General features: G+C 36.9%; 1 protein-coding gene across 3 annotated transcripts in view; it reads right to left on the bottom strand.

Annotated features, from left to right (window-relative positions):
* Positions 1-17,992, bottom strand: part of STX17 (syntaxin 17) — a 35,951-nt gene that overhangs the window by 12,638 nt on the left and 5,321 nt on the right. The window contains exons 2-4 of one of the 3 annotated variants that reach the window (XM_042797933.1): positions 17,544-17,665; positions 16,101-16,284; positions 7,961-8,026 (exon numbers count right to left, since the gene is read on the bottom strand). In XM_042797933.1, the coding sequence (XP_042653867.1) occupies positions 7,961-8,026; positions 16,101-16,223 (189 nt within the window). In that variant the 5' untranslated portion in view covers positions 16,224-16,284; positions 17,544-17,665. The remainder of the gene's footprint in view (positions 1-7,960; positions 8,027-16,100; positions 16,285-17,543; positions 17,666-17,992) is intronic. The other 2 variants (XM_042797934.1, XM_033004341.2) reach the window with 2 other exon arrangements.

The raw sequence follows: 17,992 nt of genomic DNA, 5'->3' as shown, positions 1-17,992 counted from the left end.
TTGCTTCTCAAAATTTGTTTTGGTTTGGTTTGGTTTGTTTTTTTTCATAGTAAGTGATTGTGGTGATTATAGCACTGCAAGATACAATCATTCGCAACCCCCAACTACCCCAAAACTATCATTTTCGTTTTGTAAAGACAACTTCGGGGACAAAGGAGAAGGATTACTTTTTTGTTTCAGCATATGTATTCTTTTTTTCAGAAGAAGGATGAGTATATTTGTTTCATTGGAATATCAAATATAATTAAACACAAATATTTCTTCAGTTACAAGAGTTTTGAAAAGATATAAGTTATTCACAGTTAGCAAGAAGAGTCTGTGTGGAGGCAACTCCTGTGAGGTAAGTTTCTGTCTATAGCAAAAATAGAGGGAGTTTTTATTGCCCAGGCTTTTAAAATCTAAAAATGCACAAAACTTGTCTTTTTCTACAAATGAAAAAGAAGAAATTTATAGTTTAAATTATACCACTTATTGTTTTAGGATAGAGTTTTTATCTAATTATGAAAAAATAAGACTGCAATAAAAACAATATTCACTGCATTACATTGTAAGTTGATATAATAAATTGTATTATTTATTGCACTATTTACCAATTGTTTTGAATATTCTTCTCACAACAGAGTAAGAGAATGGATTAACACCAGTGAGTGGTTAGAAAAAGAAACATTTTCTTCAATAAAGCAAGCCAAGTACAGGTAATCCCTTAGAAAGGCAATATTGCTTACCTGGAAAAGCAGGAACTAGATGGAACTTATTCTATTTATATAAGATAGTAGAATTAATTTTTTTAACATGTATGAAAAAAACAGTAGAAATATAATTAGAAAAGAATGAAATTAATTTAATAACAAACTGAAGTAACACTACACGAGTCATATCAGGCAGCCAAAGAAAGAACTATTGATTTGTAAAAATAATTTCTCAAATTACTCAGAGTATATTCTATTGTATGGTTAAATTAGAAGTACTACTAGCCAATTTAGGCTGCATTATTTGAGGCTAACCCCAGGCAAAACCACTGATTAACAATAAAAAAAAGGGAGATGCAAAAAATAACTCTGTAAGATATTGAGTTGAATTAGAAACATGGTACCCAATAATTTTTCTCATACATTTCTCATCTTAATCTACCTTGCTCTTCCTGTTTTCTTCCTCCCATGGTCTGCCCGTCAGTACTGAAAAAGGGAGAATGTCATCACTGTCATAGTCCACCATGTGCCAAAATTTTCGGTTTATAAAATCTTGGAATTTCATTTAAAGGACAAAACGGGACTATCTAGACACAACATTTAATTATCTACTTTGTGAGAAATATATGCAGGGGACCGAGTGAAGCTGATCCCGCTGTTTTGATACATGAAGCAAATTTATTATTATCCTGGTTTTGGCCATAATGGAGACAAAAAAAACAACATGTGAAAAAAAAAGTTGTGAAACAGCGATAATAGTGAGTTTGGAATGAGCTGATAACTCTTCCAAGGCAGTTTCTTTTAAAAAAGGAAAATTTCCCAGCTGAAACTGAGTTAAAACACAGCTCTGCTCGGGATTTGTACCACTGCAGCTGGGGCGAATTACCAGTACAGCCAATGCATGAGTGTAATGAAGACAGTTACTGCACAGTGACCAACAAAACCACCAACTTGCTACCGGAGTTTTCAAAAATGCTGAACAGAAGCTCCAAGAGATGCAAACTACTCACCCTAAGGAATGGCTAAATCAGATGCTCACTTTCACTGTTCATTATTACCTTGCTGATCGAAGAGAAATATTTGTGAGAAAGATGAAAGAATCAGATTACGGTATTTGCCTATTTGGGGAAATTTCATTTTAGTATCTCTTTCTTTGTGGTTTTGGAGTGAGGACTCTTGTTCCATTTACTGTCAATTAAACAGAAGCTAAACAGATTCAGGATAGCAAGAAATCTGAGCCCCACTGCTAGGAGACACGTCTTAAGAGCCCACCAGGGTATAACATGATAAATGTTATAGATATGAAAATGACTGCGACTTGTTTTCACAATCATTTTAATGGAATAGAGTCTAATTTCTGGGTAGAGCATGGAAGTATGTCACCCTCTTCACAACTATTTCCAATTTTAAAACCAAGCTTATTTAGCACGGAAGGTAATACAAAATTCTGTTTTCATTTATGGGAACTCCTAAGTTTTGAACTCCCCAAATTCAGTCCAAAAGACACAGAAAATTTCCTTATAATACTTGCAATTTTTGTCTGTTAACTTCTAAAATCAAATAACAGTCTTTGTTTCAAATGGCCTTCTCACAAAAACTGTAGGAAAATAAAGCTGGTGAAAACCTTGGGAAGTCATCCTTTCAAAGCATGATCTGCTGTCCCTATTTTATTTCTGACAGTTTGTCTAATCTGGTCTTAAAAGGACTTCTTTACCAAGAGCTACAACCTCCTTGATATTGTACTGCAATAATTCATTATCCTAATTGCTATAGCATTTTCCTTATGTCAGCAGAAATGTCTCTTTCTTCAGCTTAAACCAGGTATTTCTAATCCTCTCTGTGCAAAACAGAGAAAGACAAGCCCTGTCCTCTTTGCAACCATCTTTTCCACATTTGCAAACAGACAACACGCCATTGTTAGGCGTTCTTTGGGCAAAATAACTACTTTGTCAGTCTTTCCAAATAAGTCTCATTTTCTCAACTTCTGACCATTTTCATTGCTCTCCCTGAACACTTCCTAATCAGTCCACAGCTTGCTTTAAAGTGTGGTGCCCAGGCTGTACTAACTATTCTACCTGGGATCCTGCTACTGCTGACCAAAGAGACTGTATGAAAGACTGCACTATCTCCCGTTTATACATCCCACTACATTATTTGGCTTTTTTGTATCACTACCACACAACTGGTTCACTTTTACTGTGTGTCCCTCAAACCCTGTTCTGCAGAAGTGCTGCCCCAACAGCTTCCCATCCTGGATCTATACAGCAGATTGCCCTTGTCCTCATCCAAAAACATACTGATTTTTCAGGTTTTTTCTCAACATCATTAATTCCAATTCTGTTCTCTCTACCAGAATCCCTTAGTCTCTCCCAGCTTTATGCTGTTTCATATTTTTGCTATATAATGAAACTAATGTTACACAGCTATTATATAGTGCTTTCACCCCTAGGTCTCAAATGACTGTATTGGAGTAAGGTTCACTCTTCTTCTTGAATAGACGCAGAACTGAGGTAGGGACACAGAATTCTGAGCCCGTTTTTTCTAAAGTGTCCATATATTTGGAGGTACATCCGGGAGATCCACCAGGATGGTGGATTCACTATATGAGGTGAATAAATGTAATAGATTTTTTTTCAGAAAAGTAAATGAGAAGTGGCATGGTTTTCACAAGTACTGTGAAAAATCTATTGACTCTATCAACACTTCCGAAATGGAAAGAAAAAGAGAAGTTGCACTATTTTTCCATTCTTTTCAAAATCTTATCTCCAAAAGTAAAACGCAAAGAGAGGCAAATGAGCCAAAGGAGGGCTTAATTTAATTTTTTGTTGTTGTTTTAAATCACTGTTGCTGAAAATGACTGTACCCACCTGTACATTAAGCTTACCTTATTACTCAGCACACAATTTTAAGTATGTAAGAGCAGGAATTATTATAAGTATTCAGTGTTTTGAATTATCTTTAAAATCACAAAGTATCTTTCCATATCCTGCCCCTCCTAAGTGGTTTATGAATGGGACTTCTTTTACAGATGCCTCAGAAATATGAGAAAAATTATAGACTCCCTAAGGAATTCAGAAATCTTATCAGCAATTTTCAGCAAACCAGTAAGCCTTATTCATACAAAAGAGTAAAAATCCTTCATTTTCTTCAGTAGTTGTTTTTCAGAGCAGTCATTTTTCTTTACTAATAGCGACAGGTGAATTTTCAAAGTAATGCGACTTGATGAAAAACAGATGCCATGTTTCCACAGGGTTACTGTAGGCCACCTTAAAATCCCATCATCACTTCACACGCCAATACGTAACACTCATGAACACTGCCACCAGCGTTACACCAGCAACACCTGTCTCATGGGTGCAACCAATTTCATTACAATTGAGAAAAAGTAACCGATGACAACAACGAAAGAAATAATGGGATTTGTACTCAACTGCAGGCAAATGCATGCAGCAACCTGCAGTACCGTGCCATGGCAGGGAGCCTTGGCTGCGCTGCCACTGCATGCTGTTAAGGACACATAACACCACAAGGAAAGTGGTAGTAACAAAGAACATAAGGGCACCTCAGTGCTTCAGTACCGACCCAGTGTGAGTCCCCTGGGCACCAGGATAAACACCAGGTCTGCATGGCTCCACCTCGTACAAATGTCAGTTGGCTGAGACAAGACCAAAACCCTTGAAAAGGCAGCAGGGACTTGAGCCGTACCATTATTTCCATGGAACATCTGATATCTCTACCAGTTATGGAAGTATCTGAAGTTCTATCTAGGCCCGCAGCAACAGCTACCTGAAAATCACACTGCAAATATCTGCTTCAGCCACGCGTCCCTGGCAAAACTGATGTTCCCAGAGTGCTCAAACTCCAGCACTTTGCTTACTCTCTCCCCATCAGCCTATACTGCTCCTAACGCCACCAGCTAACTGCATCATGGTGGTCATGCCATTACCACACTCAATCTCTGCCACCATCCTCTTTTGCTTCCTCTTGATTCTATTATCACTAAATGTAATTTCATATACATTTGCCAATAGTTTACACTTTAAACTCCTTATGCTGAAATAGTACATGGATGGCACGAGATCTGTCGCGTGCAGCAAATCAGTCCCAGACATCTCCTGTCTTCTGCACGTTAATCACTGTCAACTCTCCCTCCATTCTGCATCGGGTTGTTTTAAATTAAGAAGTAAATAGCACCTCCAAACAAACCCACTACTTTAAACCCTCTCAAACATAAATATGATTTTTAAGAATGTATTGCAGTAGTTTAACTGTGCAAATGTAATGTTGCCTTCACTTACCTTCTCTGGACTTTGTCCAAAGTAATGTGATAAAGGATATATGTTACAAATTTCTTGGCACAGGTCAAAGAAACTGGGAGTTTAAGAATATATGTACCCTCCAGATGGTCACAGGCTGCAATAGTGAACTGACTTTACATGACCCTCCACTGATACCATAAACAATCTCCTGCCACGATAAACTCATCTACCCTGCTTCTCATGCTTTCTCAGTACCTTTGTGTAGTATTCCATAAAGATACTTAATTTGAAGACCGCATCATTTTAAAGATGGTACAGAAGACATGAACCATGCAACTAAGCTTTGAAGGTTTATGCAAAGAGAGAGCTATCTAAAAACCCGTCTTTTACTTGTAAACCATTTTCAGTTGAAATGGAAATCATAAAAGTGAAAAAGAGAAAAACAGATTAACATTTTTCAAGTAGCTTTCCACATCAGAGCAACACAGTGGAGATACTACATCTGCGTAGGTACGTTTCACAGAACAAAGTCTTCTTTAGTGGGCTGAATATGTACTAAAGCCAGATCATTCAGCCACGGTATTTTTCCTTTTTTTGTTCAATGCCTTATACCCTCTCTAGTAATGGCAGCGTTTTTCTTCCTCTCCCTATGAATATGATCAAGGCAGTCCTTAGGTGTTACAATAAAATATAGTCATTTCATTTAAATTAGCTTAAATCTTGCAATAATTAACTAATTGTATGGTACAGTCAGTATATATGTGGGCAAGGCCTTGCAAAGCTGCGTATTTATTCAGGCCCTAACATTTTAAGAAGTCCAAAGACTGGCCCTAAAAATGAAAATCTACAAGAACACATTTGTGAAAACTAACACATGGTACACAAGAGCTATTTTCTCAGTATTTTTGAAAGGGTGCCATCATGCCCTACACAAAGATATCCACGTTTTCCTCTTTCCTTTTTAGAAATTTTTAATGTGGCATCCAATCACCAGAAAGAAGAGGTATACATTTACGCTCATCTATACTTCCATTATAATTTTAACCATCATCAAAAGTACAACAGAAGTAATTATTCTGGGTAAACTGAAAATTCAGAAAAATGGCTAATTATGTGCACATGGATTAAATGTAGAGTGGCTGTGCATATATTTGTCTAAAACCTGTGGCAGATGCCTTGGGTCAATATTGACTTAGGGATTCCTAATGTATTTTTACAACATCTAATTTTGAGAGCGAAGTGTGCGCTGCAGAGAACATTTGGTATCACAATAATGAATCTGATTTCTTCGCAAACAAACAGATCACAAGTCCATTGGTAAACATTTAAACAGCTTACAACAAACACATTCTACATGTCATATAATTTATTATCAAGTACTCCAGACTCCTAACTATTTAATTAAAGCAAAGAGCTAGCCTATTCTTCTTGCATGGACCCAGATAGTTATTCTGCTCTCTAGATATCAGAATGTGAACTACTATAATGCATAATTTCTATCCAGATCTAAAAGCAATAAGCAGTAAATAAAATATAAGAAAATTTATTTTGGCTGAAAGTGAAAATGGCAGGCTTTAGGTTCAAGACAAATATAAATGTTTCTAGAGACAAATATGAGGTTTTATTACTAAAGCACTGAATGTATTTAAAAACATAATCTTCAACATGATTACTTTTTCACTAATTATTGATAATTTTGTCTTGCTAAACAAATTATACTGATAATAAAGAGTTCCAAGAAAAGTCTTTCCTACCCCTTAGATGTGAAAATAGAGTACAGACATAAGCAAACACATGCTTACTACACCACAGCTGTTAGAATGCCATTGTTTTAACAGGACTTTTACCTTTGTAAGGCTCTTTAGATATTAAGAATAAACTTATATTCAAATCTCAAAAATACTTGGGTGAAAAATCAAGATAAACACTCAAACCTTCAAATAACAGAAAATCAAGTGGATTTCATGTATAACTTCTTATCATCTGTACTAAAAAAGCTCATTAGCACCTTCCATTCCCCAAAAAAGATACGTAACTCCAGCTCCGCCTAATGCCTAATACTGTTGTTCAATCGAGATTAAGTTCCTCCTTCTGAGTTTTTTTTGCATTTTGAGTCTGGTCTCATTTCCCACAGGAGTCAGTAAGGCATTGCAACAAGCACAGGAATTTACAGTATTAGCATTATGAAACACAGTGGTTTAGGAGTCTGCTACCCCTGCTGGCAAAGACTGCTCATCTAGATGCAGCGTAGGTCAAAAAAGCGTTGTTCTAGCAACTGTCATGTCCCTCCTCTGAACAACATCTATGAAACCAACACAAGATGCCCCTCCTGATGGCAAAGACACATCTGAGCCCAGAATTTTGCCAGAACAGCATGTTATAACCACTAGCTGCTGTATCTTCATCAGCAAACTTTGCAGTGCAGATCTGGTCGCTGTGTTTTTCTGTACTGATAACCTTCCTTGGCTGCGTACTATGCAGCAGTGTGAAGGCTGATGTTTGGCATTAGCTTTTGCATCATTTTCATCAAGACACGCATTGATTTTGAAACCAACATGAGATTCCCTGTGTACTAATTTATGGGTGACTATGCACAAAGTCACTGAGATGATGCCAAGCTCACAAATGAGTCTGGTATTTCCTCCTTTGATGATATTATGCATCTAACAAGAGACCTGCGCACCAAACTAGTAGTCCAGATGTTCTGTGTTTGGTCTGAAACCATGTTTTAAAATTAACAGTACCCTTTATTGCAATCCCTGTCTTCTAATTTAGTAATGTAAGAGGACAGTTTGTAAGAGACCAGAGTCTCCAAACTTTTGTTGGTTCAAGAATCCTGAAACACTTTTGACTATTTGCCTCAAAGGACACGATTAGGAAATCCATACCTTAAATGAAATAAAGCAATACCATGTACAAATATACATCTCTGTAAAGATCCATCCCTGAGGTAACCAGTCCTATGTATGTAATTTAATTCCATTAATATCACATTCATTTTAATATCCTTACCTGAACTGTTCGTCCTGCGTTAATGTGCTCTTCGTGCAATCTGTCCCAGAGCCTGCATCTCTGATACTACAATAAAGGAAAAATACTCCATATAATTGCTATTTTTACCAACTGGCTATGCAGAAAAAAAGAACCTTTAGTAAATAATCACTTTAATTTTCCAAAATTGACAGTAAAGCAGATGAGTCATAGGCATTTCCACAGCAAAATTAGAGGTAAACGGCAATGTATTTTGTGAATAATTCTGTACAACATGTTTTACTGAATTGCACCTAACCACAGATTCAGCATCAGTTTTTAACAACAAAGAGATATGGCAGCATTGTCATACTGCTGTGGCATAAATCACTCAGTGGTCAGTAAAATGAAGGGCAGGAGGAAAAAGGAATGGAATAGGGGATAAGCAGTACTGGTCATATAGGACAACAAGGTATCTGATATTATTTACAAAGAAAATGCAATCATTACACAACACTGATGTCTACATTTACGCTTACCATTTCCACATAGTTACAAACACTGTTAGGAGAACCATCAGGGGAGATTTGGCACCTGCATGAGGCTTCACTAACTTTGATGGGCAACTATCCACACAGCACTTCCCAAGGGACAGAGACCAGAGTAATTACGCCATTAGCAGAGAGCAAGTGTTGCAAAAGAACTGCGTATCTTCCCATACGTACTTTGTCATCATCAAAATACATCAATCCCTGCTATTGGCACTTGACATAAATACAGAGATGTTATCATGAAAAAGAGTAGTAAAACAAAAGAAGTAGATGCTGCGATTCCTGAAATATGTGCTGAAAACACCAAAAACTGCATTTACAATACTAGACAATATCAGAACATTCTTTTTAATTAATTAAGATGAAATATTTACCATGATTTGTGAGGTATTTTTTTGTAAAGTTTAATTCCTCAGTTTCTTAATAAGCTTTGTTACCAATTAAAAAAACCTATCTACAGACTATGTCTTTCCTTATTTCTTTTAATCATTTCAGAGGCCACAGCAATAAGGATCACAAGTTACTCATCTTCCTAAAATACAATGAGCAATCTGAAGTCACTTCTTATTTTCAGAAAAACGTTCTCTCATGTTAGGATTTTGTAGGGTTATGTAAGAGAAAAGGTTTAGTGTTTAATTAAGTCAGATTAAAGTGATTTTTCTAGGAAACTAGCAACTTCTGCATAAATTATTATGCCATTAAAATTACTGCTATTGTTTTTTAAAATTAAATGGGACAAAAAAGTCTGTAACAACAGTAGATCTTCCAATTCAGTCATCCCTGAAAGAGTACTGAAACAGGAATTTCTTGGGGTGGAACAGAAGGTGTTTGGGGGAAAACTTACCTTTTCTGTTTCAACTGACTGTAATATATTAACCCCATACCAAATAATAAAAAATCCTGGTTTTCAGTTAACAACAAGAAGAACTCCTCAGGAAACCTTTACTGCTCTTCGTAATTTCTACTAGAAATGCTAAGTACATTTATCTGCTTTATATATTTACAAGTTTCAACACTTTGCTTCAAAATTCTTAGTATGCTACTGATGACCTCAAAGAATCCAGTGACTTAATAAACCCAGAGCAATGACGTTCATCTGCTCAGAGGATTCCTCATTGTTGACTTCTCTTTGTCATCCAACACAAAGTAAGCCATACCCCTGGGCAATGTTCACTCCTGGGGACTCAAGGATAGTAAACCTTGAGAACAGATGGTATTGACATTATTGATCATTAGCAAATACATGTAAAACTAAGGGAGGTCCATGAAGTAAAAACACCTATGGAATCCTAACCTATTAGAGCAGGTCCAGAGGAGGGCCACAAAAATAGTCAGAGGGCTGGAACACCTCTCCTGCAAAGACAGGCTGAGACAGTTGAGGTTGTTCAGTCTGGAGAAGAAATGGCTCCAAGGAGACCCAGCTGCAGCCTTTCACTATATACAGAGGTCTTAGAAGAAAGATAGAGTTTTTGCTAAGGCCTGCAGTGACAGGACAAGGGGCAATGCTTTTAAACGGAACAAAAGTAATTCAGATTGGACACAAGAAAAAAATTCTTTCCTGTGCGGGGGGTGAGGCCCTGGCCCAGGGTGCCCAGAGCAGCTGTGGCTGCCCCCTCCCTGGAAGGGTTCAAGGCCAGGTTGGACGGATCTGGGAGCACCCTGGGCTGGGGGAAGGGGGCCCTGCCCGGGGCAGGGGGAGTGGACTAGATGGTCTTTACAGGTCCCTTCCAACCCAAACTGCTCTGTAGTTCCATGAATCCGTGACATTTAATCATAATTGTGCGATCGCCAAATAGCTTGTATTCCGCATCAGAAAGACAAAGCATAAGGTTACTCTTAGACACTCAATTTCTTTTCGTCTTTATCCTATTCTCTTTCGAGAGCTCTCTTCAGAAAGAATCCTTCAAGCTTATGCTTTGGATCCCTTCCATTTCTCCTTGAAGGTCTCCAGTGGACAGGGAGAGAACTCAAAGCTTTTCACAATAATTTTCCATTAATTTTTGTAGCAGGTAGTGCTCACCAACATTTCTAAAAGCTCTACAATAAACGTTTTATACAAATGTATACACTCTGACGAAGTCTGCAGTAAGACTTGGATATCTTAGTTTCTCATTTCACATCGCCTTTATGTATCTTCCCACCACAACAATGGTCCCCAGCCGAAGGTAAAAAGTGTTTTGCACAACATCCTTTAATTTTGCCACAGTCACCAGAAACTAAATTAAAGCTGAAAGCAACAGCAAAAAGGATGCCATGTCTTACAGCACTTTTTTTTTTTTAAAATTGTTGCATATCACCAACAAAGTTTAGGGAAGCATGACAAAATCTCCACCTTCCTACAGTACCATGACCATTGCTTTCGTCTAACAGAAAGTTGTAACTCTTTTGGATAAGCATGCATTTTTTTCCCTCTTTTGGAGTAAAAGGCCATTCAATCCACAAAATGTGCTTTAGAAAACAAGAACTCTTTGGGGAAAACATGGAAAGAAAAAAAAAAAGTATAGAGAATTGATTTCTTAAGGGTGTATTTTTAAGTCTTCTGAAACTGTCATATGGAAAGTTGGACTCAAATAGTTGAGAAGCAATGATGACGGATTTATGGTAGCCACTTCCTCTGAAAAGGTGTACTCAAGGTCAAATTTCATTATATATTGATTTTATAGTTTCTTCAAACAGTGATTTAGTAGATTAATTGTTTGGACTATCTCTGGAACCTAAGGTTTAAATCAATATTCATGAAATGAGGTTAGAGATATTGGCTTCATCATAAGTAAATAATGTTGCTGCTCTAAGCAATTTGACATAATTAGTGATTTTTGCTTAAAAGTAGCCTGTAAAATAAACAGGATCAGATTTTACAAAATTATTCTTTCACCTCTAGGGATGTTTAGTTTACATGGCTGAAAGTTAATTTTACAAAAAGTATTTCAGAGAAAACCATTTAAGCTGCTGATGCTGACAGCTCATAAAAGTACTGTAACACATTCATTATGGCTAAAATGCATGTAAAAGATGTAAAATGCAAATTATCATGGGAAGTATTTCAACCAAACTACTGCTTGTGTTCTGATGATCTAAAACAATCAAGTGACAGATTTCAAATTCCAACTTGTCATATTTTTATTCTCACCTTCTCATAAATCTATCAATAGAGCAAACTTTGGAATATTTGTAGTTCTTACAGCCAGAATAGTATTTGGAAAAAAAAAAAAAAACAAAAAAAACAACAAACAAAACTCTTTCAAATTTTAGGAACATTACACTGAGTGTGGACTTTTTAAGGAATCTGGCATTTAACAACTATTTTTATAGTCAGATGTACTACTTCTCATAAATGTTTGTGTCTTATATTTTTTGTCAATACACAGAAGTTCTGAAGTCTTCAGTACTGCTGAATGCCTTCCGGTATAGTTACCAATTGCTTATTTAAAGGTTTTATCCATAGTTACTTGTTTCTAATAACTCTATTACTTACTAATTCAATTATCAAATTTGCTAGGATTTCTACTGTGTAGGGGTACAGAAATTTTTAACAGTATTCTGAAATCAGAGAGACAAATCTATACTAAGTGTTGTTACAACTTCTTGCTTTCATAAAAGTATTGTTTTAGAGGAAGTGCAGTTAACACTTTAAGAACTATGTTTACAATTATTTAAGGATTTTTCTGATATGCAAAATTTATTCTGTCGACTGAACGGATCATTCACACTGATACCATCAACAACCTGAAAATCTCAAGAAATCTCCAAAACAGGTACTTTTAAATTGCATTAGATTTTGACATTCAAAATATAAAATTCAACTGCTCAAAAAAACATCTTGGTGTTTCAACATAGTCACTGCATGTCATTATAGAAACACTGCACTCTGCATTACCTATAATTAAACTCTGGCTAAGCATGAGTTTCTCTGACAATACTTTGAACAAAGTGCTAGAATAGAATTAACCTAAAGACTCATTTTATCCAAAGTGTTAATATTTTCTGCATTTTCCTCTAGACACAGCAAATTGTACTTGCAACAATCTCCCCCCCTGTTTGCAAAACAGGAATGCTTGACGCAAATGATTTGCTGGGCCAGTTGACCAACACATGGCTGAATTAAGTGGAATGTATTTCACCCCTCCCCTGACACCATGGTAACACTACCTGGCCAGATACAACATAATTATTCTTTGTCTAAATACGTAATAGATTTTCAGCAGGATCAACCAGTAACTGGCTCCCCCTCCTCACTGAACAGGTTCTGCAAAACGCAGCAATTCCCAAGATCATCTCTCACACTGGTAAGTACTACACAGGGTAATAACTGATCATGCCTCTGTTTCCCACTGCAGCACCCAATGCCTTTTGAAGCTTCTTGGTACTGTGTTTATATATCCTAAATGAGGGAGATTTTACATATATGGGCAATACTTAGCAAAGTATCTATTTAGCTGTACAAAGTAATACTCTTCCAAAAAAAAAAAAAAAAAATCAAACAGTGTAATACTTACACTCATCCCCTCCATCCTCTCTAATTACTACCTGACACACATCAAAAGCTTACCTTTACCTTCAAAGTGCAACAAAACCATTTGTATACCACTAATGTGCCCTGCTAATCACTTCCCATTCTGTACTGGCGGGACAGCTCCTCCCTCCCAGACTACGTTTTTCCAGTGACCATCTGCTTGTTCCTCTCAGGCAAGGCTGTAGCTTTTATGTCACCCTTTTGTGGGTATTTATTAACTGCATCCCTTCATTTCTGGATGCCTTCCTCAAGACTGAAGAATGGTGCACCTCACTGCTCCACATTCATGGATGCTGTTGGTGTTAATTGAAGTGCTGCCCTGAGGATACAATTTTTAACACAATTTTAACATAAGCCAACTAGGGACAAAAACGACCTCTCTGCAACCAAGAAATCCCTCTTGGTGGATTACAGCTAATGCACGTTGCTTCCATGAGCAGTTGTGCAACTTCTGGTTAGAGAAAGAAGAGTACAACCTAGCTACCAAGACTGTCTCTATTTGAATGAAATAGCTTGCATGAAGAAAATGTTAATACAATACAACCTCTCCTCTAGGCACCTCTGAATCCTGTCCTATTCCATTATTCTTCACTAGTTGCCTTTATCTCTATGGCCACTGCTAGGTAGGGGCCATGCACACTGAGACATACACACTGATCCCTGGAGGCTGTACACTTCTCCAGGGCAACTTTACCGTCAAGTCTCCTTCCTCCCCCATCATCTCACCCAAGAGCAAGCTATACTGACTCCTCTGTACTCTGGTTACTATGCAAAGTAACTCGATTAACTGTTCTTTGTGGGAGAAGCTGAACAGAAAGATGCTCCTGGCCACTACAGAACAGGACTGCTGCAAACTGGTCAACTCCAAGACAAAAAAGTGCTGAATCAACCGGCATCTAGGTAATGTAATGAATTATACAAACATTGAAAAACAAAGAGTAAACAACATGCTGTAACTGAAAAAATAAGTCACCTCATTCAGAAGTTATTGCTTCAGGCAAATATTATACTAATATACTTTTCAGTTTGTGAATACAGCAGATCATATCCTTATTACACCCTCACCAGGAAAGAGTCAAATGATTCTCCCATCATTAGTCTCACAAGCCCCAGGTCTTCCTTTATCCCAGTTTTTCTCTCATTCCATGATCAGCCACCATTTCTGCACTTTCACCTCCCACCTGAGGTGGTACTTCATAAGCTCCCCCCACCCAAATCGTTACCCTCTATTTACATGAGCCAGTAAGAGTTTCCTCTAGCACACAAGTCAGGGAAAGTAAGAGGATGAGACAGTAGGAACACAGAAAAATCATCTCCCTGTTTTCATTCTCAGATTCAGGACCAATCAAATTAGCAACTCCAGGAATTAGTTCTGCTAATTTCTAAGCAAAGGAGCATGCCTTAACATTGGGTAAATCTTTAGCAATCTTCAGCTGGTAAAGTTCAACCAGTAGCTGATACTCAAGTGAGTACCTGCAAACCACTTTTCAGAATCGTACCTCTTGGATGAAAAAGGGCAGATTTTTAGAGGCACAGCAAAATGTATAGTCCAGACAAGAACCACTCCACAAAAATATTTCAAGTGGTCCAACACGTGTCACTGCTTTGAAAAGAAATTATCACTAAGACATCAATCACTTACTACCACTTAAACTAAGTATTTCTTATTAAATGAAATTACTATCACTCGAACAACATGTTATTTCCTGTCTATGTTCTCAGAAACAAATACATGGTTTTATTTTCCCTCATTCCCCATCCTCAAACTAGTCAAGACAGAAACCTGGCATGGAAAATTTCATCTAAAAGGTTATCCACTTGGTAAAGTTACAGCAAAGTTATGGTAAAAAATGGTGGAGAAATGACAGCAGCAAAATACAGAACGGTTTCAACAATACATTATACGCACCCTTCAGACCATACCTTTTAGGAAATCAAAGTCACATTCACCTATTTTCTTCTAATGTCTTCATTCCTTCCCAAGGTATTAAAAAATGAAAAAGGTGTATCAACCAAATTTATATATACACTTGATTTTATAGCTTGTGAATAAGCCTAGTCAAATTAATACAACGTATGATTTTTCAGAAACATGCAGAACTGTGCAGAACTAGACACTCACTGTCACTGATTCTTCTGTGGTGGTAAATACAATCTTGTTTAAACAAATATGTCTTGTATGGTCGTTTCAAAACTTCCATTGCAATGCTGATACTATAAGTGTGTTTCTGAGTCACTCTCTTCCTCTTTTTATTGGTGTCACCTGTTTTAGTAAATCTCTTACCACCTTCCTCAACAAACTAATTTATCTGCTTCCACAGGCTATATCTGTACTAACAAACAGAGACTGAGAACGTTTCAAGTCTGAAATCTGGTCATCTGTGCTGTTAAACTGTCAGAACTGTCCCTGGCCATGCCAAACAGCTCTCTCAGGTAAGGAGTTCCTGAGAATGGCTAAGGAGTTACAAACACAGAACAGAGGCTACTCCCCACCAGCAAAGTGGATGTTGGCACCCTGTTTTGCAGAATATGACAATTTAATAATATGGACATAGGCCAGCTCATGCAAGACAACTGTCCTGGGTATCTTTATTTTACCAGTACCGGCATTGGCACCGTTTATGCAGGAATTTAACTTCTTGGAAGCAAATTCAGTTTCACCGTCAAGTGCGAGCTAATGTCAACAAGAAGCATATACACATGCTACATTTTTGATACAATTCTTTTCCTGTTTACTTAAATAATTCAATCTCTCTATTTCTCTCAATTCGGTTAAAAAAATATAGTGAGAAAAAGCTAGGTATAAACTGTAACTCAGAATAGTTGGCAGCAAACCACTGTGACTTAAAAATAGAGTAAGAATATTAGGTTGCTTTCCTTACAACAATTTTTTAACACAAAACAGTTATGTTTCTCACTCTGTAGATTGACTAGTAACTACTAATGTAAAGGCCTTTATATACACTGAATTGCCAGACAACACAGAAGTGTCATTTTTAGCCAAATCTGAATTAAAGCATTTCATAATCAACTTTTTAACGAAATCTCTATATCATCTTCCAGTGTGACTGCTTCTCTACTGTAAAAAGAACTGCATTAGTAAAAAGTGAGCACCAACCTTCTCAATATTTATTTGGTGTTTTCTTAACCTTTCCAAATCTGTTGGAATGGCCACTTTAATGAATTTCTGAATGGCAGGTTCAATTCGACGGAGTTTAACTTTTTCATCATCTTCAGACATCCTAAAAGCAGCTTTCAAGTCAACACTTGTCCAGTATACCTTCACCAAGGTGTGGAAACCCCTAAAAATCAAAGAATTACAGGCTTACAAAATGTACAAATATAGAATCATTTTTTAAAAGAAAGCAAAATAAGGTAAATCAGTCTTTCCAATACTCACATCTATTCTAAACCCACATTTGAGCAGTATCAATTACCTAAAATCTGGATACTGTATTTGTATTTAAATGTATTATTTCCATTTATTTGCAGGCTTTGTGCTTAATTTTTCATAAATAAAACTTAACACTAACAAAAAAATAGCTAAATAATCAAGGCAGATGCAAACATGCTTTGCAGCACAGAGATGGAAGCCTTTGAAAAAAACCTTCCAATTAAATGCTTTGCTTGATCACAGTTCAAGTTTTGCCAATTTACATTCTGAATCATCTTAAAAATAATAAAACATGCCCTGAAAAGACACCAAAATAAAATTAATTTTGGAAGTCCATTTCCTAGAAAGATTAAAAGGATCCTGAAGATCCGCACACCAAACCACAGTTGTCCCCTACTGAAAATGACTAAGGCATCATCTAACAAGGGGTTTAAACATGTTGCTGAAATATCTGCAGGACTGGTAAGCATATAAGCAGCCTGAATTCTGTTCCCTGCATATGCATAAAACATAACTTTGGAGTTTCACTTCCCTAAATGAAAGATACGTAGACATGCATATAATAGCATTTATCTACAGAGCATATGAGTAATATAAAAGAATGCCATTATGCTGAATGTACACAAGGGGAAAGAAAAAATTATTGTGAGATAATTTTGTAGTTTTAATACTGTATAAACAGAGGTTACTTAAATGAGATTTTCTTTCTGTATACTCCTAACAAAAACAAGAAGTTGAACTGCAGACATATATGAGAAAGGTTTCTCACAAGTGTCAGTAAAAAGACATGTGCCAACGAGGTTATATGAAAGTACCTATACTATGACAGCAACTGCATAAGAAGGCTTTCCCTGATATTCCTCTTCCAGTAACCAAACTAATTTAAAATAATTAAAGTCGCACAATCCTCCTGGTACAGATGAGGCACAGCAGAATGTAGCAAGTTAAAAAAATCTTCCTATTTTTCACACAGCCAAACATATTATTAACAGTGAAATTAGACATTAATTTTCTCACATCTAACTATGGTGTGAAAGAGCAAAGGGAGAGTGTTGAGGTTTTTCTGAGCCCTGCAATTCCTGCTGGCAGAGAGAACCTGAAGACACACGCCAGCTGATGGCATGAGGTCTTCAACTGAACCGCTCAAAGCTCAGTCGCAGCCCTTACCTGTAGGCTGCAGGGAGGAGACGTACAGATCTCCCTCACCTTCAAAAGAGCCAAGTGGTAAGCATCTTCCATCAGGCCAGTGCGAAAGCTGAAAGCACTTCTGGCAAAGAGAAGCTGAGTTTCTAGAGGGAAATAGTTCCAGATTACTCACTATTTCCAACACAGCTTCAAAGAAAACAACGTTGTGTTTTTCTGAATAACAGAACGCTAACAGAAGACTCTCCTCCTTTATCCATCCCACCCCACAAAGAAACTGAAAACTGTGGAAAACTGAATATTTACAGAGAATAGACCAAGCTAAGGGAAGTCAATCTTTAAAGTTTCACTGATACACCTTTTTCTTTTTCAAAACCTCAGAAGGAAATTATTTCACCAACCAACTTTGCAGTCATTGCTACTTTGCAGTCACTGCTAAATCATCCCCACTTCAAATTATAGAGACGTACTAT

This window comes from Tyto alba, unplaced genomic scaffold (genome assembly GCF_018691265.1).
Source record: "Tyto alba isolate M040663 unplaced genomic scaffold, T.alba_DEE_v4.0 Super-Scaffold_27, whole genome shotgun sequence".
NCBI lineage: Eukaryota > Metazoa > Chordata > Aves > Strigiformes > Tytonidae > Tyto > Tyto alba.
The sequence above is the reverse complement of the archived record's forward strand: the minus strand, read 5'-3'. Positions and strand labels throughout refer to the sequence as shown.